Source organism: Lepidochelys olivacea (assembly GCF_965140295.1).
Source record: "Lepidochelys olivacea isolate rLepOli2 genome assembly, chromosome: 8".
In the NCBI taxonomy this organism is placed as follows: Eukaryota; Metazoa; Chordata; order Testudines; family Cheloniidae; genus Lepidochelys; species Lepidochelys olivacea.
Window position 1 is genome coordinate 18,739,283 of NC_140418.1, and position 24,568 is coordinate 18,763,850.

Genomic DNA, 24,568 nt, shown 5'->3' on the forward strand with positions numbered 1-24,568 from the left:
ATGCCCTTGGTCAGGTCACTTGCTCTGTGCCTCAGTTCCCCTTCTACAGAGTTGAGATAGGGAGGTATTACTGTCTTTCAAGGGTGTTGTGAGAATAAATCCATAAGTAATCCTTATGGATTTATCCTCACAACACCTTGGGAAGGCAGTCAGATATTGTCTATGAAAATGAAGGCAGTAATAGGTAGCTATCCTTTATAATTTTCTGGAGACAACTGGGAGTGTTGAGAAACAGCTGTAGGGTGTCTATATTTAAAAGTCCTTCCTGTTGTTTGGATGAGGATAAGTGTCTGCCGTTTCATTCTGGGATATTTTTCCTTCTCTTTTAGCTGAAGACATGTTTCAGTTTTATGCAGGCCACATCATAACACAAAGACAAAATTTGTTGCCAAAAGTATACTCTTCTCTCGAATCTGCTGAAAATGCATGCCTGTATGAGAAAACACACTGTACTGGAGTAGTCCGTTCACAGAAACAGTATCATTTAGTTAGTGGAACAGAGGTATTTAGAAGCTCTAATAAAGCTGACGCATTATATCTTAAAACTGGTAAGTATTTAGTGTATATATTTCTAGTTATAACCCAGACTTCGTTAGTACCTCTTACTTTATTATATCAGACTACCTTACAACAATAAATTAAAATACAAATTAAACTCTGTGTGTTCTCTTTAAAAGGATATCTCTTGTGTTTGGTCTCCCATTACTGTTGTTGTCCATCAAAAATGCCCTGTATATAAAATGCCCTTCAGAGTGACAGCTACTCTCCTCCAGAACGGGAGAGCTGATTTACTTTTTAAAGACACATTCTTACTTCATGAGTCAGATCTTCAGGTACTCTTGAACTTTGCCAGCCATCTGAAGGGAGGAGGTTACACGTGGCTCTTGCAATATTTTTGCCCTGCAGTGCTGGGGCATCCGGGGTCCTTTTTGACTTCCTGCACAAGTTAGATCAATTTCAGAGCTTTTTAAATTGTGCCAGAAGGCCAGGCCCATGACCCTCAGTGCAGCATACTCTGCCACATTTCTGGGTCACTCACTGTGCCGAGGGTCAAGAGTGGGTGCATAAAGTCATGCTGGCTGTGTTCCACCTCAGTATTCCCCAGCCCACTGCTGTCAGAGCAGTCCTCCATCCCTGGTGTGCTGCTCCAGTGATACATAGGAGGTAGATCAACAGCTGAGAATCTGACCTCAGAACTAAGACGGAAGCATGGTCTTAGAAACACAGGAAATGGAGAAAGAAGGATTAGTTTTTCTTTGATACACTGGTGTAAACATGGAGTAATTCCATGACTTCACAGGAGTTACTCCTGGCTTCCACCTGTATAAATGGGAACCAGGCCTCATATTATATGTCTATAGAAACATAGACTGAACGGTAAAAATAAATCTGACCCAGTGAATAAAGAAACACAGATGTGGTGTAAATAGACATTAGTGCCACATTTAACACAAAAGCTAAAATTACTCTTTGCAAAGCTTATCTTTTCCCTTTGTTAAGGTTATTGTGAGAATGGGCTGAGGTGGGTGTATTTTGGGGCAGTCCTTTATTGATGTATGTGTGACTTTATAGGGTAGGTGCCCAGGTCACTGGATATGAGCCTGTATTGTATTTTTAAAATGAAATAAATTTTAAAATGAATGAGGGATTGAATATTCCCTGCACTCTGTCATTTAACTCTGAAACTTCCTTTGAGGCTGCCAGCCAGGTTACTATGGCTCAGATTGTCAAGCCACTTGCCATCCATGCACCAATGGTTTTCCTTGCAGTGGTGTTACTGGACATTGTGTAGGCACTGCCAGCGTTACTTGCAGTTTACACTCTCAGGATCCACGGTGCTGTCCTAGCAAAGGTACAGAAAGCAACAGTTTGGAAATTCATATCCTTGTATTTATTGAGTCCCATTGCTCTTTTATTTGCAAAGTCGGGTACCATAACAATTTGTGGTGTTCAGTTTCCAGGCAGTTGTGCCCCCAGAGGCCTCGATGGCATTATTTTCTAAAGGCATGTTACTATGTGGAAGATACTAAAACTAAAACTTGGACTGAGGCCAGAAGTGCATGTCAGGGCTTTAAGGAGACAGATCTTGCTAAAATTACAAACAGTGCCGAAAAGGTACCCTATCTAGTTTCTCATTTGACGGATTTCAAATTGGGGGATTTTGTAACTGTGGGAGGATTTTTTCTTTTGCTTTAGACAGAAGATACAACAGGGAACGCACTGTGTGCTGTATTTCCATCATAAGCTGCTGCCTGCTGAATGATTGTGCTTTCTGACTCAATAGTCTGAGCCACACTCAGTGCATCTGAGGAAAAAACGGCCCTACGTGGCTCTAATGGGTGGCTCTGAGTTATGCCAGCTGCAATGATCTCACAAGCAACTGTATTGACAAGCTTAGGAGGGTGTCATGTCCCCAGTGCTTTGTAGCTAAGGTGGCTGGGGAGTATGGGACCTGTAGTGCTGGGAGAGCTCAGTGGGCTCACCCACACAAAAGGAAAAAGCTAGACACTTAATAAAAATGAGCAAGAACCAAATGGTTTGAGTCACTCTGTCTCATGTGGTAACTGGACAAAAGATCCTACATGTTGCTGAATGAAGAGCAAAATGGATAAGAGGCCTAATAACACGTTTGAATGGATTGTTTTTTTCATTCTAGGTTTGGATACAGTTTAAAGGGGACAACAGCTGGATAGGTTTGACCTATAAAAAAGAAGACTTCAGATATGTGTGGGTCGATGGCACATCTGCTCGGTCTGAAAGAGCATGGTGAGACTAAATTTTGACAGATTCTGTTTTAAATAGGACAATGGCAGTTAGAGAGAACCTGCAAGAGAAAGCCATGGAGCCCATCCTAGTCAGGGCTGAGGCTAAATACAGATCTTCAATAGAGAGCACCTTGGGTACTAAACCAGTGCCATGGCTATTAGCTACAATTTCCTTAAATAAAAATGCCACGCACACCTTCAAATCTGGAGATGTTGTAGTTGACCTCATTTGGTTTTGCAACTTGTTTTTTCTCCGTCTCCTGGCAGGGTCATGAAACGTAACAGGAGGCATACGCTCACTAAAGAAGACTGTGTGGTTGCCTTCAAGCAATACCTTTCCCCGGCAGATTGTTCCTCTCTGAGAAAGTGGATATGCAAAAGAGAGGGAGGTAAATTTATCGTATCTGTGGGTTAGAGCCCTAATTTAGGGTTCAGTTGTCTGTGTAAGAATGGGAGAAGAGCTCTTCTGCCCAAGGGGGAGTTCCAGGAAAAATTGAAATTGTGTCCGGACCTTGAGGAGGACATGGAGGTGGAGTGCTTGCTTATCTCTCTTTTCTCTGCACAGTCTGGCCTTTAAATTTAAGATTGTACGAAGTAAACCTATAGGACGTGATTCCTCAGTGTGTTGATCTGATTCTATGCCAGTGTAATTTCACTGAGTTCATTGTAACTAAAAAGATCAACCTGATTCACCATTTCACTGTACTGCAGTTGAGCGCCAGAATATCTCATTGGAAATCATTCAGACTGGCATCCTCACTCCATGCACAAGCTGACCCGGATTTGTAAGACTGTATGAAGTAAACCTGTAGGAGTAAACCTCAGGGGAGTTACACTGTGGTAAAATTGGACAAACATACTGGGCCCTGCAAGTTTATTTCATATTAAGGGCTAGATTGTGCACATAGTGAGGAGGCCAATTTGATTCACAGTGGAGTGATCTGGTGTTAAACTGGAGAAGTGAAATGGTGAATTAGGGTCATCATTTTACTTAGTCTTTCTCTAGCAACTTAGCCCTTTAAGAACCTGATTTTTCAGAAATATGGAACACTTGCATCTCCTATTGACTTGAATTAAAACAATACCTCTGAAAATCCAGAGCTAAGGAACTCACTTGCTAAGATTCATCTACTCCGTTGTGGCCCCTGGTGTAGATTTTAACAATATGACTTGGGCCAAGTCTAACTGGAAACTTTTGGTTAGGTTTGCAATTTATCTTTCCTGCCATGGCCCATCCTATCCTGCATATTCATATTTTCTGAATTTCATTTTATGCCATCATCCATTTTATTTCTTTTTTTTTTTTTTTTAATTTTTGCAGATGTCAACCTCTTTACAATGCACAAGGGGAGAGCTTTGTACTCCCCTTACGTATCAACGGCAAGTATATATAACACCTTAAAGAAAGCTACAGATACCTGCTCAATGCTCCAGACCTGCACTGGGATCGTGGCAATGGGGGAGCACTACATTCTACAAAGTGGGATGGAACTGTATAACAGCAGGAACAGTAGCGTGAAATCCTTTATCAAGTCAGGTATGTCAAGTGTTTTAGAGCTTAACTCCCCCTTCCCCCCCCCCCATCCTAGGTGGGGAGGAGGTTGGAGTGGTTTTTTTGTTTGTTGTTCTTTTAAAAGAAATTGATGTGAAAACAGAAGACAAATGTAAAATAGCTGCAGAATTTTAGAGAGAGGATGAGTCAGGCCTAGCAGAAAAATTGAAGGCTTACTTCATCTTTGTTAACAAAAGTGAAAGACGTAGAAGGATGCTGCTTGTCTAGATGAGCAATCAGGCTGCCTACTCCCAAAAGCATAAAATAAAATGAGCTAGTACAAAACACCAGAGGAAGATCCAGAAAGCAAGGTTTTGAATGCCTTCGCTGCTTTAGTACAGAATAAACTAATACTGAGAAGTGTTAATCACTTCTTTCCCCTTCTGCTGTGCATTTGAAACTGCTAGCCCTGTGCCATGCTCTTAAACCTTTTTTTTTCTATGAGCATTTGTCTCTCTCTCTAGTTATATCTGTTGTTTTTTTTTTTCAAGCACTAACAAGAAGCAGCCTTGTCGTTGCTGTGACAAAGCCCTGGGTCAAGACTTTTGTACACTGGGCTACCTTTTCACTTAAAGGCAGATATTTTGGAAAGCTCTGAGTGGGAACTAATACTTTCATGGTAATTTGTCATGGGGATGGCTTTCTTTTCCAACCTTACCGGACATCTTGCTTGTGTTGGTTTGCATTAGAAGCTGTAATCACCAGCCAAGGTCCCAGAAGGCACACTCTTAATTTCTGCTAATGGTTAATGAGTGTGGGTGTGTGCCTGCTTGTATGTGCAGACCCCAAAAGTTTTACCTTTACTTTAGGAACATGGTATTTTTTCCACAATTGTAATTAAATTTTTACTTTGGCAGCTGTTCATCTCTATTGTCCTTCGCTTGTTCCCTTTTCACAGATTGCATCTCTGGAAGATTTGGGCTTCTGTGTGAATTTAAGTGTCCACCATGCGAGCAGGGTATGGCCTGCAATCCATACACAGGGCTGTGTGGTGACACTGTGTTTTGCAGTAAGGAGAATAGTCCTATCCCCTGTGGAAAAGGTGAGCCTCTTTAACATCCATAGGAGAGAAGAGGAAAACTGTGACTATACACAGGACCTATTTGTGCACATTCTTGTCTCTTTATTCATGTATTATGTCATCACCATCCGCAGCACCTCTAAACGCAATGGTGGTGCTCTAGATTCACACCAGTGTAAGTGGGGTGAGGAACTCCATTAAAGTTATTAGACTGACACAATATATAACTCATGCCATCCTAACCTTCAGGAGGTTTAGATCAGACCTTCAGATTAGACCTTCTGACCTTGCTGTGTGCAGGAGCTCTGCAAACTAGGTCTCAGCTCTAATCCATTTTAAAAGAAACTTTATAGTTTTAAACAAATAGGAAAATCCCCATGTTTTTGATTTTTATTCACTGTGCGCTGGAAAGAAAAGTGAAATTTGCCACTTTTGAGAAACTTGTTTAAGTCATCTGATTATAATTTAAAATATTTCTGTTGGCCAATGAGTAAGTCCATAAACATAGCCTAGAGCTGGGACTCAAACCAAAACCCCATAACTTCAGAGGTGTTTAGATATCTGAACTCCTGACCAAATCCAAATTTTGGAAATGGTCCCAGTTATAGTTACAAAACCAGAGATCGGATACCCAGAACCTATGGGATGTTTGAAACCAGATTTTGTGGCTTGAGGCCTTGTCTGATGTGATCTTCCTCGTATTTTGTAAGTATTAAAAGCTCTAAAAGATCCTTATACTGAACGGATTGTATAAGAACAGTCTTAAACATCCTTCGCCATAGTGATCCTTCCATTAGGCCAGTGGAGCTATGCCAGGGATGAAACCAGCCCCACACGTGTATGCTGTGATTTTTAGGGTCCATATTTGGTGGCACGTGCCCAGTTGAAAATGGGTGGCAGTACTGGCAAGGCAGCTGTTACTATATCCACACAGCAAAGAGACAAACCTGGCTACGTGCAAGAGACCTGTGCAGGCGTTACAGGGACACAGATCTTCTGTGGCTGACAAGTCCTGGGGAAAAGGTATACTAGAATGTCAGTGAAGGGTATGTGTACGATGTATGTACTTATCTTTGCAAATCTCAGTTCCCCAGAGGCTTTGGGACTATATCTACAGTGTGAGGAAGGGAAGTGTGTGCCTACAGCTGCAGATTTGGAGAGGTTTTGCATTTTCTTGTGTGATTCTATGCCTGAATCTTTTATAATTCTAGGTTGATATTCTGCAGAATCTCTGGTTTCAGAGTCTGGGATACTTTTTTAAAAGCAAGTATAACTTAAAATTCAGGGAGAGTGGAGGTTAAATGTAATTAAATCTTACTATATGTTAGCTAACCTAGTTACTTGTATGGCCCACATTGTCATTGTATCTGAGCACCTTACAGTCTGTAATGTATTTATCCACACAACATTGCTGTGTGACAGGGCAGTTCTGTTTATCCCCATTTTACAGATGGGGAACTGAGGCAGAGTTGCTAAGTAACTTGCCCAAGGTCACACAGGAAGTCTCTGGAGGAGCAAGGACTTGAACCAAGTTCTCTAAGTCACATGCATGTCCCCTAACCAGCAGACTGTCCTTCCTCTCAGTCATTACAGCAACACTCTGGGTTAAATAAAAGCCACCTAAAAGCACCATGAGCTCTACTCACTCCTAGATTTTGTTGTTGTAACCTAGCCTACAGATCGCTGGTGGTGAAAAGTGCACCCACCAGAGATATACAGTGGTATAAACTGCCCACAACTCCTGCTTCACCATGGGGTCTATAATCAGTCTAGAGAGTGAGTGAGGCTGGTTGGAGAGACCCAGCTAAGGGTACCCAACAGATGTAACCATTCTGCTCAGCTCCTGTGGAACCATGGTTGTAACTTAAAGCTTTTGTTGTTAGAAACCTTGCAGAAGGCAGTGGTGTATGGACTACCTGGTCTTTCCTGAGGTAAATCTCACCCTCCAGGATTGGGGGCTGCCATCTGGGGTGAATCTGTCCTCTTCTCTTCAAATTCTGCTGTGTTCCAGAATAAATCCATTTAGAAAATAAATTTTTTCATGCCTTATCCTGCAAGATCACACAGTGACATTATGGCAGCACAGCTTAACAGCCACCGGGCTACAGATGGTACTGTGTTCAGAGTCTGAAAGCTGAAGACTAGGGAGTCTCTGAGTAGGGTCAGTGCTGAATCCTGGTATTAGGATCAGTTCATCTTTCCAATGAGGCAGAGCAGCCCTGGCCACTGCTAATATTGCAAATGTGAGAGAATTTTAAGCATCCAGTTTACTTTAAAAGTTTGCCTTTGCAGTTCTCTCAATGAAAATACGCTAGCCAGTTTCACCTTTATTCAAAGCAATTTTCTAATCAGTTGCACATTCTGGTTCTCATACACTAGCACAGGGGTCGACAGCCTTTCAGAAGTGGTGTGCCGAGTGTTCATTTATTCACTTTAATTTAAGGTTTTGTGTGCCAGTAATGCATTGTAACATTTTGAGAAGGTCTCTCTCTACAAGTCTATATATTATATAACTAAACTATTGTCGTATGTAAAGTAAACAAGATTTTCAGAATGTTTAAGAAGCTTCATTTAAAATTAAATTAAACTGCTGATCTTATGCCGTTGGCCCGCTCAGCCCGCTGCCAGCCTGGGGTTCCATTCACCTAGGCCGGCAGCAGGCTGAGCAGGGCCTGCGGCCGGGACCTTGGCTGGCAAGGGGCCGACAGCCAGAACCCCAGACCAGCAGCGGGCTGAACGGGGCCAGCTCAGCCTGCTGCCACTCAGCCCACTGCCGGTTTGGGGTTCCGTCCGCCGGCTCCTGCCAGCCAGGGTCCTGGCTGCCGGCCGAGCTCAGCCCACTGCTGGTCTGGGATCCTGGCCCTGCCCACATAGAGCGGGTACCTGCCTTCTCCCTAGTTCTAGCCCATTCTCTTCCTCTTTTCTGCACTGAGCTGAGGGTGGGAGTGCACTGAGCACAGGGCTGGGGGTGAAGGAGCAGGTTGGGGTATAGGATCTGGCCAGGAGCTAGAATGAGGGAGGGGGCTCAGGGTTGGGGCAGGAGGTTCGGGTGTGGAGTGCTTACCTGGGCAGCTCCCATTTGGTGCGACGGGTGCAGGAGCTCCCGTTTGGTGCTCAGGGTGGGCGTGGGAATGTAGGGGGTGCAAGAGTCAGGCCATGGGGTGTGCGGGGGCTGGGGGTGTGTGAGGAGGATGCAGGAGTCAGGGCAGAGAGCTGGGGGCATGTGTGGGGGGTACTGGAGTCAGGACTGAGGTCGTAGGGGGGTGCAGGGGGCAGGAGGCTGGAATTGTGGTGGGTGCAGGGGTCAGGACACAGGGCTGGGTGTGTGTGAGGGGGTGCAGGGGTCAGGGCACAGGGCTGTGGTGTGTGTGGGGCGGTGTAGGGGTCAGGGAAGAGGGCTGGGGTGTGGGCTAGGGTCGTGGGGTTGCTCCCAGCCCTCTGCCCAGAGCAGCTCACGGCAGGGGGCTGGAGGGGATATGCCCTGATTCCACCCCCCTTCCCCAAGACCCCGTTCCCGCCTCTTCTCCACCTCCTCCCCGGAGCAGCAAGCAGCAAGTGAGTGCACTGCAGCTCAGCTTCTCTCCCTCCCCTGCAAGGGCCATCAGCTGATCGGTGGCAGGGAAGGAGAGGAGGAGGGGCAGGAACCCAGCATGGCGGGGGGAGGGGAGAGCTTGCTTGCCCTGCAGCAGCAGCAGCTGCCAGGACCAAGCTTCTTCACCCTGCCTCCGGGGGGTGGGGCGCGGAGAAGAGCAGGCCGGGGCGGGCAGGATTTTTAATGGCACACTGCTGCCTGCTGGGGTCCTGCTGGCCTGGGTTCGGCAGCGGGCTGAGCGGGGCCAGAGGCTGGGACCCGGCAGGCAGCAGCGTGCCATTAAACATCGGCTCCCGTGCCGTGTTTGGCCCGCGTGCCGTAGGTAGCTGACCTCTGCACTAGCGCAATAGTGTACTATTTTCCATTGCAAGCCTTGCAGGAGAATGTTTTATTTTTCTTTCAAATTCTTTTCTTCACAATTTTTAAGAACAATCTTAGATTTTGTAAAAAAAACAAAAACAAAACCGTTTGTTCCAGATCAATATTTTGGGCCAAATCCCATGGCATTTTACTAGAAAAGGGAAATTGGGTCCATTATCACCATTTTACCTACCTACCGAAATTCATCTGCCTTTTCAAATAGAGAAGATATTTTTCACTACCCTTTCTAAAATGCTGCTGTCGTTTTTGCTGATGCAGAATGAATACTGTAGTTCTGTCCTTAGAGGGGGCCGAATTAAAATTCGTACAGGTTGTAAAACACTTAGCACCTTTCATCCCAAAGGATTCCTGTTTAACTGTAAGGCTGTAACATCTCTGTTTTTACAACTTAAGTCAAACATAAAAAATCTCCATTTTCAAAATAAAATCATCAGGTGAAATGTTAATGTTATTGTCCATACCGTCTTGATATTAAACATGAACTAAACAGAGTAAAATTGTTGTGTATTAAGCGAGTCTTTGCTTCTCAGCTATCCAAAACAGTAAACTACTGTCTAAACTATATTGTTTTGAACATCAAAATGACTGTTGAGGGGAGGATGAGGGGGTGGGAGGGGGAGAACGTCATCTTGCAGTACATTGTCTTCACTGTTCAGGATTTTCTAAAAGAAAAGTTCCCTCTTTTACTGTATTGAATCACAGTTTGGTTATTTATAGGAATGGCTGGTATCTAAACTTCCCAAAGCATCATTCTGGACTGGCCTTTATGGGTTTAGATTCTGTACAGTTTTGCAGTGGTCGAACAGTCAATTCCCATTTGCAGCTTCAAGATGGTGAGTTGAATAAGCAAGTGTGAACTAGAATTTGTGTGTTACACTGGCATCCGAAGTGCAATCATCAGGCCAGTCCCTCCTATTGCTCTCTTCAGTACAGCCATCCTCATCTTTTGACATAGAGTTGTGGTCCAAGGGGAGGCTACAGGAGCATGCAGTGCTTCATCATGGTCTGTTCAATCCAGCTGCAGTAGTTTCCTAATGAAATTAGTTTCCTAATGAAAATTCTAATTGAAAATGGCCAACTGGCTGTAGTTAGCTAACTAAGTTTGGGAACAGCACTACTGGTCATACTTCTCCTTCATTTAAAATAGAAACCAGCAGAGACCTGTAGAAAACAAGAGGGACCAGAATTAGAACACCAAAGTCTTAATAGAATTTCCACTAAGGACCTTTATTCTCAGCAAGTCACATCCTGTGTTGAATATGAGAGATCTGTGATCTGCTGTTTTAGACAAACTTCTGTAATTGTGGGTGATGGATGGTGGACTTCTGGCAAGTCAACAAGACAACCCTCAGTTGGGTAAAACTCAGATGCACATGATCTGTCAGGAAAGATATTCCTTGGGACACAGAAATGTTTCATATGTATTTCAGTCAAAGTTTGTGTATGTGCATGTTACATTTAATTATATTTCAAATGCAAAATGTACTTGGATAGACTTCCTGATAAGTGGTGGCTCTAGGAGTTCTGCTGTCTTAAGCAAACTAACAAATGTCCATCTCCTACCAACTTGCAGCCTTGCAGACAAAGAGTTACTGAACTTATTCCTGCCCTGGTTTTTGGCATCCTAAAGTGATTCCAGTTGTATCTTTCTGGTATAGCCATTCCTGCTTCTGGCAACTCTGTGATTCATAGCGTTAATTTTGTAGAGCGCACTGCTTCTTTGCTGATACAATAAAAACATATAGCAAAGGAGGAAACAAAAAATCAGCCTAGAAAAGCAGATTCGTATCTGGAAATGTTAAAATCTTTTGAGCCCAACTCTGCCCTCAGACATATGCACAGACCTGATAGTAGGATTGGGTTGTACATATATCATATAGAGAAATGTGTTAAACAACATTAGAGGCCAAAATGTGACTCTCCCCTCCTTACTGACACTGATGAGGAGCTACTCACAGGAGTAGCCCATTTGAGTGGGTTTTTTAAAAGCATTGATGGGAGATAGGTGCTACCCTTAACATGGGAGTTTGGTGCCTAACTCCCATAGGAGTTTTTGAAAACCCAGCCAGCTGATTGACCTCATCTGGATTACTCATCTGAGTAACTACTCATCAGTGTGAGCAATATGGTTACAAACCAGCCCTTTGTGAAACAAATCAAAGGTGAATCAAGGTATCTAACACTGCAGGTTTCTTCTGACACTAGTGTTTCAGAGTGTTCATCTGAGAACTCTGCAATATGCTAGCATAATAGGGCAAGAGAAAAGATGGAGCATGGTAATGTTTTAAGGGCACATTTATTACTGAAAACACTTGGTTAAACTGAAGAGACTGCAATGTATTCTGTAGAAACAAACTCCCCATGTAACCGGGGTGGGAATGCAGTCATGACTTTAGCAATAGCAGCACGGAGGAAACGGTAAGACTAAACCTGGCTATAGTGCTTTTAAGGATAAAGTGTAGACTGGTGGGAAAACCTTGTAACCTTGTATACTTTTGTTTCCTTGAGGTTGTCTGTAAGCAAGTGGGCCATAGGTGCTAAGTGCTGTGTGCAGCTTAATGCTCCCAAAGGCTCTTTGACAGCTGTCAGCTGCTTTCGGAAAGCCCTGTGGATTTGCAAGAGAAAAGAAGAAGGTAGTGTGTGTGTGTGTGTATGTGTATGTGTATGTATTGTCAGCTGGCTTACATTAGGAATGAACAAGGCTTCTCAGTACTTGTCTGCATTACAAGATTTAATCGTGTTTGAACATGATTGTGAGTTGTCGAATTACATGATGCTAGGATGGGACAGCCATTGCATGTTGGTCCCTTCCAACCCTGATATTCTATGATTCTATGAAAACAGGGACTGCAGTTAATGCTGGCCCTTGCATTGGGCATGTAAGTGGGAAAGAAGGCATCTTCCTTCCGCTTGTGCATAAACATGGAGGCCAAGAGCAATCTGCCCTGAACTGTTGTCACTATCAAAGATCTCACTATTCCTGATAGCTACAGTTTCAAAGAAGATCATACAGAACACATGGGGGAATCCGTTCACTTACATTGTTTTCGGCTAGAGTCAAATTTTGTTCTCAGTTACACTGTTATAAATCAGCTGAAGTCAGTGGAGTTACTCTGGATTTATACCATTGTAACTAAGAGCAGAGATTGTGTTTAATGCCATTGAAGATAGGAGTCATTCCCTGGTTTAGAGTCAAAATGATCTTTGCTTCGAGTGGCATGTCAGCATATTAACCCTGTTGTGATTTCGTTTTTAGGCTTCCAGCTGACATATGTGGACTTTCTATCTTCTTTTAAAAAATTAAATAAGAAAGATGGCTTTAAAAAAAAAGTCCCTCTTCCAAACACACAATGTTTATCTTCTAGGAATTGTGGATTTCCGGGAGTTCCAAGGCTATTACCTGGCTGGCACGTACACGTCAGATTCCACACAGCAGTCATTATGGGAAGCCCTACAGCTCTGTAGATTTCAACGAAGCATTTGCAATGGGGTTGGGATGATCAAAGGAGAGTACAGAACTATATTTGCTACCCGAATTCTACTCATCATTGGAGCCCTTGGAGATGAAAGCACTGCATATTTGAAATCACGTATGCCAGAGTACTGAAGCATGTCCCTTGTGGGTGATGTACATTAACTGTGTGCTCCTTCTCGGATCTCAGGAGAGCTTCTTTTTGCAGGAGCCCTCTTGGGACCACAATATTGGAAGCGAATAATTTGGCTGCAAATGTTTAGCTTGCCCTGAGAAGAGTTACTCAGCCTGTGTCACTAGACCAGGGGTTCTCAAACTTCATTGCACTGTGACCCCCTTCTGACAACAAAAATTACTGCTTGACCCTGGGAGTGCTGGGGAGGAGGGACTGAAGCCTGAGCCTGCCTGAGCTCTGTTATCCTGGGTGTGTGTCAGGGGGGAAGCGAAGCCTGAGCCCTGCCATCCAGGACTGAAGCCCATGGGCTTCAGCTTCAGCCCTGGGTGGTGGGGCTCGGGCTTCAGCTTTGGCTCTGGGCGCTTGGGCTTGGGCTTTGGCCCCGGGCCCCAGCAAGTCTAATGCCAGCCTTTGTCACCCCATTAAAATGGGGTTGCAATCGACTTTGGGGTCCCGACCCACAGTTTGAGAACCGCTACACTAGACAATTACAACAGCATTAATACATGTCACTGCTGTAAAATCAAACATAATTAAGAATGCCCTGGAATGTAAAGTTCTCATTACGCCTAAATAATTCTGTGGTACTTGGTGATCGTTTATAGCCGTTTGGAAAGCCAAGTAAATGAAGTGAGTTTTGCAGCTCTTATGAGCACAGCAGCATTGCTTGTGCTGGCAGAGGGCAGGATTCCTGGACCTTTCTCTGCCCGCCAAAATGAAACAGGTGCATGGAGTGGAGAGGGCTCATTGGGGTGGCGTACACATGCATATACATGATCACATACGTCTATAATAGCAAGATTTTCTAGCCTTGACAGTGTCCTTTAATCTACTGCTGTACCTATGTTTTACTAGCCAGAAATCGGGTTTAGTGTTACCTCATTAGATAGGGAATTGCATACCCTGAGATATGAAATAAATAGCCTGGAAAGAACTATTCTAGGTACATATTGAGTGAGGTACCCCTGGCCTCCGTATCCTGTCTCTTCTGCTTATTATTACAGTGAGCTGTAGGACTTTTACACTGGATTCCCTTGTGTACTATGCCATGGTTTCAATGATAATTTGTATCCTTTCCAAGTAAATAAAGTCTGTGCACATTTTCATCGTTGAGGCACTAATTGGTTTGATTTAGATTCTTGTCTCCATAGTAATTTCTAAGTCTCTTTTCACTGTCTATTTTTGCAGCTTGTGCCCCAGGGCACTATGGTCCTGAATGCCTGGGCAGTTGCACTTGCAGTAGAATTGAAAACTGCAGCCCCTTCACTGGAGAATGTGCAGAGAATTTACAGTGTTCTCAGGAATATGTGGCACAGCAATGCCAAAAAGGTACGTGATACACAACCCATCACAGTGGAGAAAGGAAAGCAGCTGGCAAAGCTGGCACAGAGCTTATTGATTTTACTCACACTCCCATCAGAAGACATAGCAGAAAATTCCTTGGCTTCACTATTGTTTTGGTTATCAGCATGTTGGCCGTGTATGCTATTAAATGTAGTCTGCTCAGCTATCCCCATAATATTTGTGATTCCCTAAGACTATTAATCATTGTGCCGGCCTTTGAGTAATTTTGCAGTTTCTGTTAGAGAAAGAAGCAGACAAACCGAGGAGAAAATGTGTCTAAAACCTTCTTTCATTCCTGGGTTTCATGCCTCACTGTGCACCAAGACTTGCTCTGGCTGGCAGCTTCCAACCCATGTGAATGGTATATAAACAACACAGCAATTGAATGTCATGTGACATTTCAACTTGTGTCCTTGGCTTCAGTGTGTTCTGAATAGTAATCCTTTGTACTTCTGTGCAGCCTCTCATCAGAGGGTCTGAAAACACTTTATGTTCATCAATTAACTCTAACCATGTCTATGAGATGAGTATTAATATCCTCGTGTTGCACAACGGGAACAGAAGCATGCAGAGGTTAAGAGAGAGACAAGGTTGGTGTCTCAAAAGGAGCAGAGGTAAAGCCAGGAATAGCATCCAGACCATAGCTCTAACCACTAGATGGTACCAATTCCTTCTCTTTTTGTACTGTACTTTTGTAATACATAGCAATATACAGTTGTCATAAATATAAAGGGAAGGGTAAACCCCTTTGAAATCCCTCCTGGCCAGGGGAAAGCTCCTCTCACCTGTAAAGGGTTAAGAAGCTAAAGGTAACCTCGCTGGCACCTGACCAAAATGACCAATGAGGAGACAAGATACTTTCAAAAGCTGGGAGGAGGGAGAGAAACAAAGGGTCTGGGTCTGTCTGTATGCTGCTCTTGCCAGGGACAGAACAGGAATGGAGTCTTAGAACTTTTAGTAAGTAATCTAGCTAGGTATGTGTTAGATGATGATTTCTTTAAATGGCTGAGAAAAGAATTGTGCTGAATAGAATAACTATTTCTGTCTGTGTATCTTTTTTGTAACTTAAGGTTTTGCCTAGAGGGGTTCTCTGTTTTTGAATCTAATTACCCTGTAAGATATCTACCATCCTGATTTTACAGGGGGGATTTCTTTATTTCTATTTACTTCTATTTTTTTATTAAAAGTCTTCTTGTAAAAACTGAATGCTTTTTCATTGTTCTCAGATCCAAGGGTTTGGGTCTGTGGTCACCTATGCAAATTGGTGAGGCTTTTTATCCAACATTTCCCAGGAAAGGGGGGGGTGCAAGTGTTGGGAGGATTGTTCATTGTTCTTAAGATCCAAGGGTCTGGGTCTGTAGTCACCTAGGCAAATTGGTGAGGCGTTTTACCAAACCTTGTCCAGGAAGTGGGGTGCAGGGTTTTGGGAAGTATTTTGGGGGGAAAGACGCGTCCAAACAGCTCTTCCCCAGTAACCAGTATTAGTTTGGTGGTGGTAGCGGCCAGTCCAAGAACAACGGGGGGAATATTTTGTACCTTGGGGAAGTTTTGACCTAAGCTGGTAAAGATAAGCTTAGGAGGTTTTTTCATGCAGGTCCCCACATCTGTACCCTAGAGTTCAGAGTGGGGGAGGAACCTTGACAACAGTAAAAGCTATGTTACTCGGCACTTTACCAACCGGAAAGCTCTAGAAACCAATACAAATCTTCAATCTAGTAACTGGGACCGATGCCGAAGCTACCTGGAATTGATGCTGGAGCTATTCGGAACCCAAGTATTTCCGAGAGTAGTCAGACTACGCTCAAGTTAGCCTAGAAGAGCCGAATGCTGTTCTTTCTGTTTGTATCCGCCACTGTGATCCATTGGTTTATTACTCAGTGTATTGTCCTGTGTTTATCGTAAAATATCAATGCCATCCTACCGTTATGGCATCCAAAATACGGTGAAAAGCAAAGGAGAGAAGCATAAGAGAGTTGTGTTGACATTAAAACAGAAAATAGATATTTGTACATGTTTTGAAAAGGGCGAGAATAGGAATGTTTATTCATTTTATTGTATTCTAATTCTTTTGAAAATTGGTAATCCATTGGTAAGTATAACTCTTAGCTAACCAGAATTTTTGACTAACTAGCACCTCCCATTGTCCCAACAAAGCTTTTACTGTAATGTGAAAATATTGGTTCACTGAAAGCTGTACTGGTTTCAGTGAATTGATGTTTGTCAAAGGGATAGTCACATTATAGGCAACTTCCAGTCTTGAGAGATCACCCCACAGCATTCCCAAATACACTGCCTAAACCAAAGTCCATTTGAAGCCAATGGAAAGACTTGCATTAAACTTTGTGAGTTTGGGAATAGGCATGTAGTGAGAACATTTAAGCTTTTATACGAAGAAGCAGTTAATTTCATTGGATTCAGTAATGGTCACTAAAGCCAGGTTTCACTGTGTTGAATAATGGCACTTCTTTAACAAAGCTCTGGGCTACTGTTTCCAAAGGTGAGATTTTATGAGTGTTCCGGTTGTTTAAAATATCTCTGTTTGTTCCTCAGGAGTGATCAATATGAAATGCCCAGAGGATCCTGGATGGTGGTACTGGAATGGCAGCTGTTATTATATGGAAGAGACTAATAGTTTGACCTGGCTGGAAGCTAAGAATTACTGCACTGCCTATAATGGCACTGACCTACTATTGCTGGATAGCGCAGAAGAAAAGGTAAAGTGTTTCAGTTTATGCATTGTTGAAAAGGTGGTTATTGATGGACAAATGTCACCTTGCACCTTCAGAGAGCTGCTCCCTATCTGTCTTCAAAGTTATCGATGCCTGGTTTACAGGGATAGCCAGGCTTCCATAGCTGTTAGCACAGCTGATGTAATTTACTCTAGCTCCATTAGAGCCAGAGCTGCCAACTGAGCTGTATTCTGCAAGTCGAGCTTCAGTGAATCAGTCTTTATTGATGATCGGGGTGTGTGAACTTGTGAAAATATTGTCACAGTTTCGTGTTGGGTTCTCTGCTGGAGCGAAATATTACTGTTTGTCAGAAAAGGGCTTTGTGCATTGAAACATAAGACAAATTCCAACTTCGCTAAGGGCGATCCAAACATTGATGTTCTTTTGAACATATCTGTGAAAAGTGAGGTTTCTCCGTTTTAACTCCAAAACAGTTCTACAAAACACAGCGACAACACTTAGCATGCCTGAAAGGATGATTCCTCCCTGTTACACCTTGTGTGCTGCCCGGTGCCTGGCTGGAATATAAGTAGTGACTGGGCTTTAGAGTTTGGCTTGACTGCACATACCAGTCTGTTATGGTGGGGCCATACAGCAGCAAATGGCTTTTTAACACTGCGTCTACTGGTGAAAAGACACTGAGTCAGGTCTCACTTAAATAGTTTTACACCATGCACATCATTACAGTTACTCCTGACTTACAACAGTGTAACACACAGAAACCAGTCAATACACACACTCTGTTTGAGACCCAATGCTACAAGTTCAAGCGTCGGGTCAGGTGTGTATATCCAGCCCAGTTGCATAGCCTTATGGGGCAAGCTAATAAAAAATCTGACTCTTACCATCCCAGTGTCCTGCACTCCCCTGTCTCTGACCGTCACAGCATGAGCACATCAGCTAATCACTGTATAAAAGAGGGTGCTGGACTATGCTGACAGTGGCTCTTTTTATGGTGCTGCTGCAGCACAGTACTGGAATACACCTAGAAAACGTTTCTGTTGTATGTTGTAAGAGTAAAATCTCCTCACAAGTATCACTCACTCTCCCACCCTTGGACTCTCGTAACTCTTTTATCCAGGCTCTTTGTGTTTCAGACAGCAAACTCCTGAATCGTCCGTTCCCAACATTCTACATCCTTGGTCTAATTGCCAGGGTCATGCTTCTCAGCTATAAAACACATTATTGTGCAGCACATGCAAAAAGCACATCATAAACCAAGCGTGGTGTGAAACGGCTTCCGTACAAAAAGATTAGTGAATGACTTGTGTACACCCTTCTCAGTTTGCCTAAAAAAATCTTTTAACCAGCTGCTGTCATAAATTGTACTAAAGTGGTGATGTCATTGCTGTCTTATCATCTCTTTGTGGTACCCACATCTTTTCTGCAAAGTCTTTTGCTACAGGAGTGTTCTGTGTATTGCAGAGATAAGAGCTGTTTGCCAAATTCAGATCTCGATTTGACTTTTGATTTTGAACCCCTCTCAAAAGTCAGAAGCTGTTCGGATGGTTTGCATAATTGGATACCAATACTAGTACCAGGACAAATGTTTACGACTGGAAATCCTGCCCTAAGATTCATCAAATAAACCTCTGCCATTTACCTGTTAATGGGCATGTCCTTCTTTATATACCTTAGTTCTCTAACATAAGTGTGCTTCTAACTTGCAGGCCTGGGTAACCTCTGTGTTACAGAAACCTGTTTGGATTTTCTCGTTGGGTGCCTCACAAAGCGATGCAGAGAAATCAAGCAGGAAGAATCAACATGTTACGTAAGGCGACCTTGCTGATTTCATAAAAATGGGGTTTAAACAGACTACGCATCTAATGGGGTTTTTAAAACACTTTTCACCCCAAGGGTCAGATCCTCAGCTGATGTAAATTGTAACTCCATTGACTTAAATGAAACTGTGCCAGTTTACACCAGCTGGGGATTGCAGGGAGGTTTGCAAACACACATATGCCATTTAGGCTCCTGACCACCAATGACTTTCAGTGGGAGTTGGCTGCCTAAAAGCCATTTGTGCCTTTGGAAATCGGCCTCTGTCCAGAAATTTCTACTGGCTTCTTTGTGAAGTGGTTTTCTGCACATGTCCCTTATGAGCACAGTTCCTCCCTTCATCCACAGAATAGGACCAGCAGCGGCAGCAGCAGGGACCATGGAGAGACCACCTTTAGATGTAAGAGATAATGTAGTTTCCATGATAATTCAGGGCCAGGAGCCTTCCTTCCACATGGGGGCCAATTACAATTGCCATCCCTGTGCTTAGGGACCATGGCTTCATTGGGGACCATATTCTTGCCCCCTTTCTCCTTCCTGCACCGCCTCCTGGAGCATGCTGCTCCATCTCTCCACCTGAAATATGGGGAGCTCCCTCTGGGGCAGGACAGCTCCAGACAACTTGGCCCACAGTGTCTCTTCTTTCTCTCCACTGAGGCTACCAGGAATGGCTGGTTGCAAGGATGTATTTTTGTGACATGGATCATTGTCTACCACTGATAGCCACCTCCACTGGAAATCAGCTTCACAACATGGGAACTGCCTCTAGCCTTGATCTTGGGTCTGCTTATTTGCCTTGATCTTGGGCCTGCTTATTTGTATGAGGAGTCCATAGCCATCACAGCTTTCATATTGGCTTTGTGTCTTGGTTAAGGCTCTGCTTTCTGGATCCCAAAATGTATATGGAGTTTGGTATCTAGAGAGTGGTTTGGCGGCTAAGGGCTAAGCTAGAGGGAGCTGCAAAAGTGGGTCTAGTATGACGGAGTGAAAAGAATAAGGGGTATAGGAACATCCTGGGGGAAATGTACTTGGAGTCATTGGGAAGTAAGTAAGATATCTTGGAAACTGAAATAATAAGAAAAAACATTGCGTGAGTATCACTCAGGAGAGAGAAATGGAAGGCTAAAAAGGCCTATAGAGGATACACATTGCTAAGGCAGGACCCTAAATCCTATATGAGTGCCTAAAACGGACATTTGGGCCCTACTTGCTGCTTTGAGTGCTCAAATGACAGACTGAAAATTTGTCTTGCATGGATTTGTTATGAGTCTTTTCATGAGGTTTAGTATAACTACAGTGTTTCTGAAATCATTTATTTTTCTTAGAGCCAAAACCCTGGCTCTCTCATCTGATGTGATGTTTAACATCCAGTACTGTGTGCTTTTGATTGTTCAGGCTAAGCCCCACCAAGAGTACTGCTCCAGACAGTTGTGATCAGCTGAATGCAAATGGGAGCTTGAACCAAATTAACTGTTCTTCTCTGGCTTTCTGGGTTTGTGAAAGAAGGGAAGGTAAGAGAGAATTCGGTGGGATAACCATTTGGGAGGTGTTCATCTTACTCTTCCAGGACAAAAAGCTCTGGCTGAACCGACTATACCATATATACTGTAGGTTCACATCTGTGTATGGCAAATATATAGGGCCTGATTCTGCCATTTACAAAGGTTGATCTGCTCACAGAGTGGGTACTTGGCACTGTCAGTAAGGGTGACAGAATTGGGTCAAAAGTGAAATTGATGAGTTTAGCTACCGTGTATAAAACGTGCCTGCGGCCATAGATAGCTAGTGCTGTGAACTGCACAGCCCTTAAAAGCTAAGCGGTGTCATCCTGGGTCAGTTCTGAAAATGGGAAATCTCTTTACAGCAACAAAACCAAAAGTCGAGGACATGGAGTTGGTGACTCAGTATGAACAGCCTTCTCGAGAAGGGCCAGATTGCACGTTTTATGCTCAGTACTGATGCATAGCTGCACTGCCACCAGAAGCTCCCTGGGAAGCAGCGTTCTGCAGAGAAGGAGTTCTTTCCAGGGCTCCCTGTCTGTGCCAGTGGAGGAGGAGAAATGTACTACAGTCCTTTTCAGGGTGCACCTAACTCCCTCCTCCCCCGTGCAATCAGACAGCTCCCCAGAGCACTGAAAGCTAAGACCTGGGTAGCCTTAACTCGAATCACTAAACAGTAGTGGTGGATATCCTTACTCTTCCACGTGACTGTGTGGGTCTAGTCACAATTAGAGTTGAGAAAATAATTGATAACATTGGTTTGGTGGCTGAACTGAAATCAAATTCAGGTAATTTTGGACTGATATTAAGTGTCGTTTCTTCTTCGAGTAGTGTCCCTGTGAGTGCTCCATGTTAGGTGTCGGTGCGTCCCTGTGCCGGAGATCGGAGATTTTAGGTAGCAGTACTTGGTCGGGGCGTGCGCAGCAGCTGTCTTGCGGTGTCGTTGGTGCCTCTTGTAGCGTGCGCGACCTGACCCCTCCATTCCATCTCTACGTCCTCGGCTGCAGCCACAGCTCGGTGGCCGTGCTGCCTCTTCGAACAGCTCTCGAAAAGAAAATCGTTTACGTCTTAGTTTTAGCGGAGACAGTTTGATTAGACTCTACTTAGCCAGTTATTTTTTACAAAAAGTTTTTTTTTTAATTTCCCTTCAGTTTTAGTTTCTTAGATTAGCAGTAGAAATAAAGTTTTCTTCTAACCAATTTCTGCATTTTTCTTCACATTTCCCATCCCAGTTGTGGGAAAAATCATTGGACACAATGCCGGGCTCACCTGGGTTTAAGAGATGTGACTTTTTTTTCTGCCATTTTTTTTTTTGTCGAAACTATTCATAAAATTCAACTTAAATGTGCAACTTGTTTCAGGGTCTTGAAAAATGCACTTTCTTTGCTGAATTTCTGATTCGCCAAAAAAATGTCGACAAGTTCTAGTCACAATCTAGCACTAAGTTGGTACCAAAGCCTAGTACGAAGCCTAGTACTAAGTGACTATTCAGAATTGTCAAGCAGCGTCTGATTTGCAGCTCTTATTATCCGCACACACAAAACAGAAAAGCAAAGATCATGCTCTGGTAATTATATTTTAGGGCCATTTCTTACAGAAAAGCTTCTGAACTCGAAGTGTTGAATTCAAGGAAATGTCAGACTTGTTTAAGTCAGTCCCCGACTGACTTTATTTTACAGATCTTGCCGCATTTAAATGAGAATGCTGAGCCTGGAGCAAACGAGGCTAATAGTATCCGTTTGTATTAAATTTAATAGTCTCACATTTGATTTATTTACCAAAAGGAGAAACATGACAGCAGTCTAGGAGAATTTAATGCATCCAATCTTATGAACATGAACTAGACAGACAAGGTCACTTCAGTCTGGATTTTCGATTGTTAAAGGGAATGATGCCAAAGAACCTGTGTTTGTTTGTTTTTTTTTTTCCCCCAAGGTAGAAGTGTAAAAAGTCAACAGGTGTGGCTGGCTTTGAAAAACGGTTTGCAGTGATTGCCTGTGATCCAGCAAACAAGCTGCATCTAATTATAAAACACATTTCAGAGTGTTGTGCTTTGCACTGCTCAGGAAGACCATTGTCAGCTGCTGTAGTTCAGCAGGTCTCTGAGCTGATGGAGGAGCATGTGACATTGATCATGTAATTTGAAATGTTCAAAATTTGTGCCCATTTTTGAGCAACATTGTTTCTATTTCAAAAACATGCAAACCAGTTTGGTTTTTGCAGCTAAATTTTTGGTTTTGTGAACACAAGAAATGTGAGGGTGGGAATGGGGGTATGGAAATGGCAAAATGAAATTGCAGAATAGCTTATTAAAAAAAATTGTTCAGGGGATTTTTGTATAGTCCTAGAAAATGAATTGCACTTATTTGAATTGTATTGTTACATGTGCCCCGTCTTCCTTTCTTCGAGGTGCATATGTTAACACTGCTAGATAGAATGGTAGACCTGCTTGAGTTTGTGTTGATCACATTGTTAAACACTGTCACACAACCTACAGCACTGTGTGCATGTGAAATTGTGATGCCATCTTGGGGTAATCATTTATTTTATTGCAAGTGTGACTGTTTCTCAGGTTATTATTGGTGGAATATTATCCTGGTTCCTATGTGGACATAAGCTCTGAGGGGCTGAGATTTTTTATGAATTGACTGTTCATTGGTGTGAAAGCTGGATACATATATGGAAATAACACAGACCAGCAGTGTGTGTGTTCTTGGTTCCCGGATTTTCAGCTGACCCGTCAGGTCACCCAGTGTGTCACTCTCATTCTTTTCCATATATTTATATTGCCATTAAGATATTTGTTACAAAAGAACAGAGAAATGAGAGCAGGAATTGGTGTCAAATAGTACTCTAAGTCTCAGGTTTGAAACCCCTAGACTCCTAGGAACCACAAGTTTGAATCCCAGCAAGCTTGGCTCAGCCCTTCATCCTTCTCAGGTAGGTAAAGGGAGATCCATGGGTTTACTGCAGGGGTAGTCAATTATTTCTTGTCAAGGTCCAAATTTCTTGGTCAAGGTATAGTCAAGGTCCAGACTCCAGAGAAAAAAAATAAACAAGAATGAGAAGTAAATCAAAAGATTTTGGGGTCTGTTCAAAAGCGTATGGTAGTCCAGATTTGGCTCACTGTCCTGCTATTGACTACCCTTGGTTTACTGAGTGTCAGTTTTTTAGATGAAGTATTTAAAGCAAAGGTCCTGTCTGATGTGCATTGACATGAAGGACTGCACTTCCCGTGTGCAGAAAATGTGAGAGCCATTGCTTGCTGTTCCTCAGCGCCCCCATCTTGCACAGTGAAGGAAAGTGTAGTACAGGGATTGGCTCTGTAAAATGCAAAGAGAAAGTTATGGATGCTTTTCTAAAAATCTTTCAGGTGACAGCATGTTTTGGAAATACTCCAGAAGGCTGCTCACTAAGCCTTCAGGGAGAGATACATATTCATCCTTGGAGTTCGCTCTGTCAGCCTGTATTTTAAAAGCAGATTGCACTGGAGTCACCTACTGGGGAAAGCGTTACATACCAGTCACTGGTAAAGAACTGATCTTCAGCAAAAACAGACAGGATGCTGTGTACCTGAGGAGTGGTAATTGTCGTCTTGTTTGTGCTATATATTAAGAAAAGGATAATGCTGTAGCTTTGTAAATTTGTGCATAGAAAAGGAAACGAAGGCATTGCTGATTGATTACTTTTTAGTTGTTTGTTTATTTTTCTGTGTTCCTTGGAAGTTTGAAACTGAAATGGAAAAAAATAAAATAATTCCTATAAAGCATGTTGACAGTATAAGTTTAAAGTTTAATATATCAAGCAAGTTTACTATATTATATTTCAAGGTAACCTGGCATTTTGTCTTTGTTTTTCTTTTTAAAAAAACAATTCAAATTTTCAAGAGATGCCAAAAATGGAAGCTAAATTTAGAGGTGTGGGTTTTTTTTTTTTTAAATTACTTTCAGCTTGCAGCAAAGGACATTATGGTGCCTATTGTCAAAAGAAATGCCCCACCTGTCTCAATCATACCGTGTGTAATAGACTCACAGGGCTGTGTGATGGTACAGTGACATGTCAAGAAAGGAAAAAATTAGAACTCTGTGAATACCGTAAGTACTGCAGCTGAGGAAAAATCAGCAATTGTTTTAAGTATTTTTAAAGAGTCAACTACTATCTAACAAGATACAAAAGGGCACCTTTTAGTGGCCTGCTAATAAAACACCAGAATGACTGAAGCAAACCACAACTAATGGGCTACCAAAATAGACTTTGCC

At 43.0% G+C, this 24,568-nt stretch overlaps 1 protein-coding gene across 1 annotated transcript in view; it reads left to right on the forward strand.

Moving 5' to 3' along the window:
- Window positions 1-24,568, forward strand: part of LOC311525659 (uncharacterized protein) — a gene marked incomplete at its 5' end in the record, with an annotated part of 45,072 nt that overhangs the window by 16,143 nt on the left and 4,361 nt on the right. Inside the window, 14 exons of the mRNA XM_084637960.1 lie at window positions 2,657-2,766; window positions 3,033-3,154; window positions 4,087-4,302; window positions 5,216-5,359; window positions 6,195-6,361; window positions 10,029-10,144; window positions 11,820-11,944; window positions 12,677-12,901; window positions 14,147-14,287; window positions 16,853-17,016; window positions 18,702-18,802; window positions 20,206-20,321; window positions 23,683-23,892; window positions 24,260-24,403. Of these exons, the coding sequence (XP_084494086.1) occupies window positions 2,657-2,766; window positions 3,033-3,154; window positions 4,087-4,302; window positions 5,216-5,359; window positions 6,195-6,361; window positions 10,029-10,144; window positions 11,820-11,944; window positions 12,677-12,901; window positions 14,147-14,287; window positions 16,853-17,016; window positions 18,702-18,802; window positions 20,206-20,321; window positions 23,683-23,892; window positions 24,260-24,403 (2,101 nt within the window). The remainder of the gene's footprint in view (window positions 1-2,656; window positions 2,767-3,032; window positions 3,155-4,086; window positions 4,303-5,215; window positions 5,360-6,194; window positions 6,362-10,028; window positions 10,145-11,819; window positions 11,945-12,676; window positions 12,902-14,146; window positions 14,288-16,852; window positions 17,017-18,701; window positions 18,803-20,205; window positions 20,322-23,682; window positions 23,893-24,259; window positions 24,404-24,568) is intronic.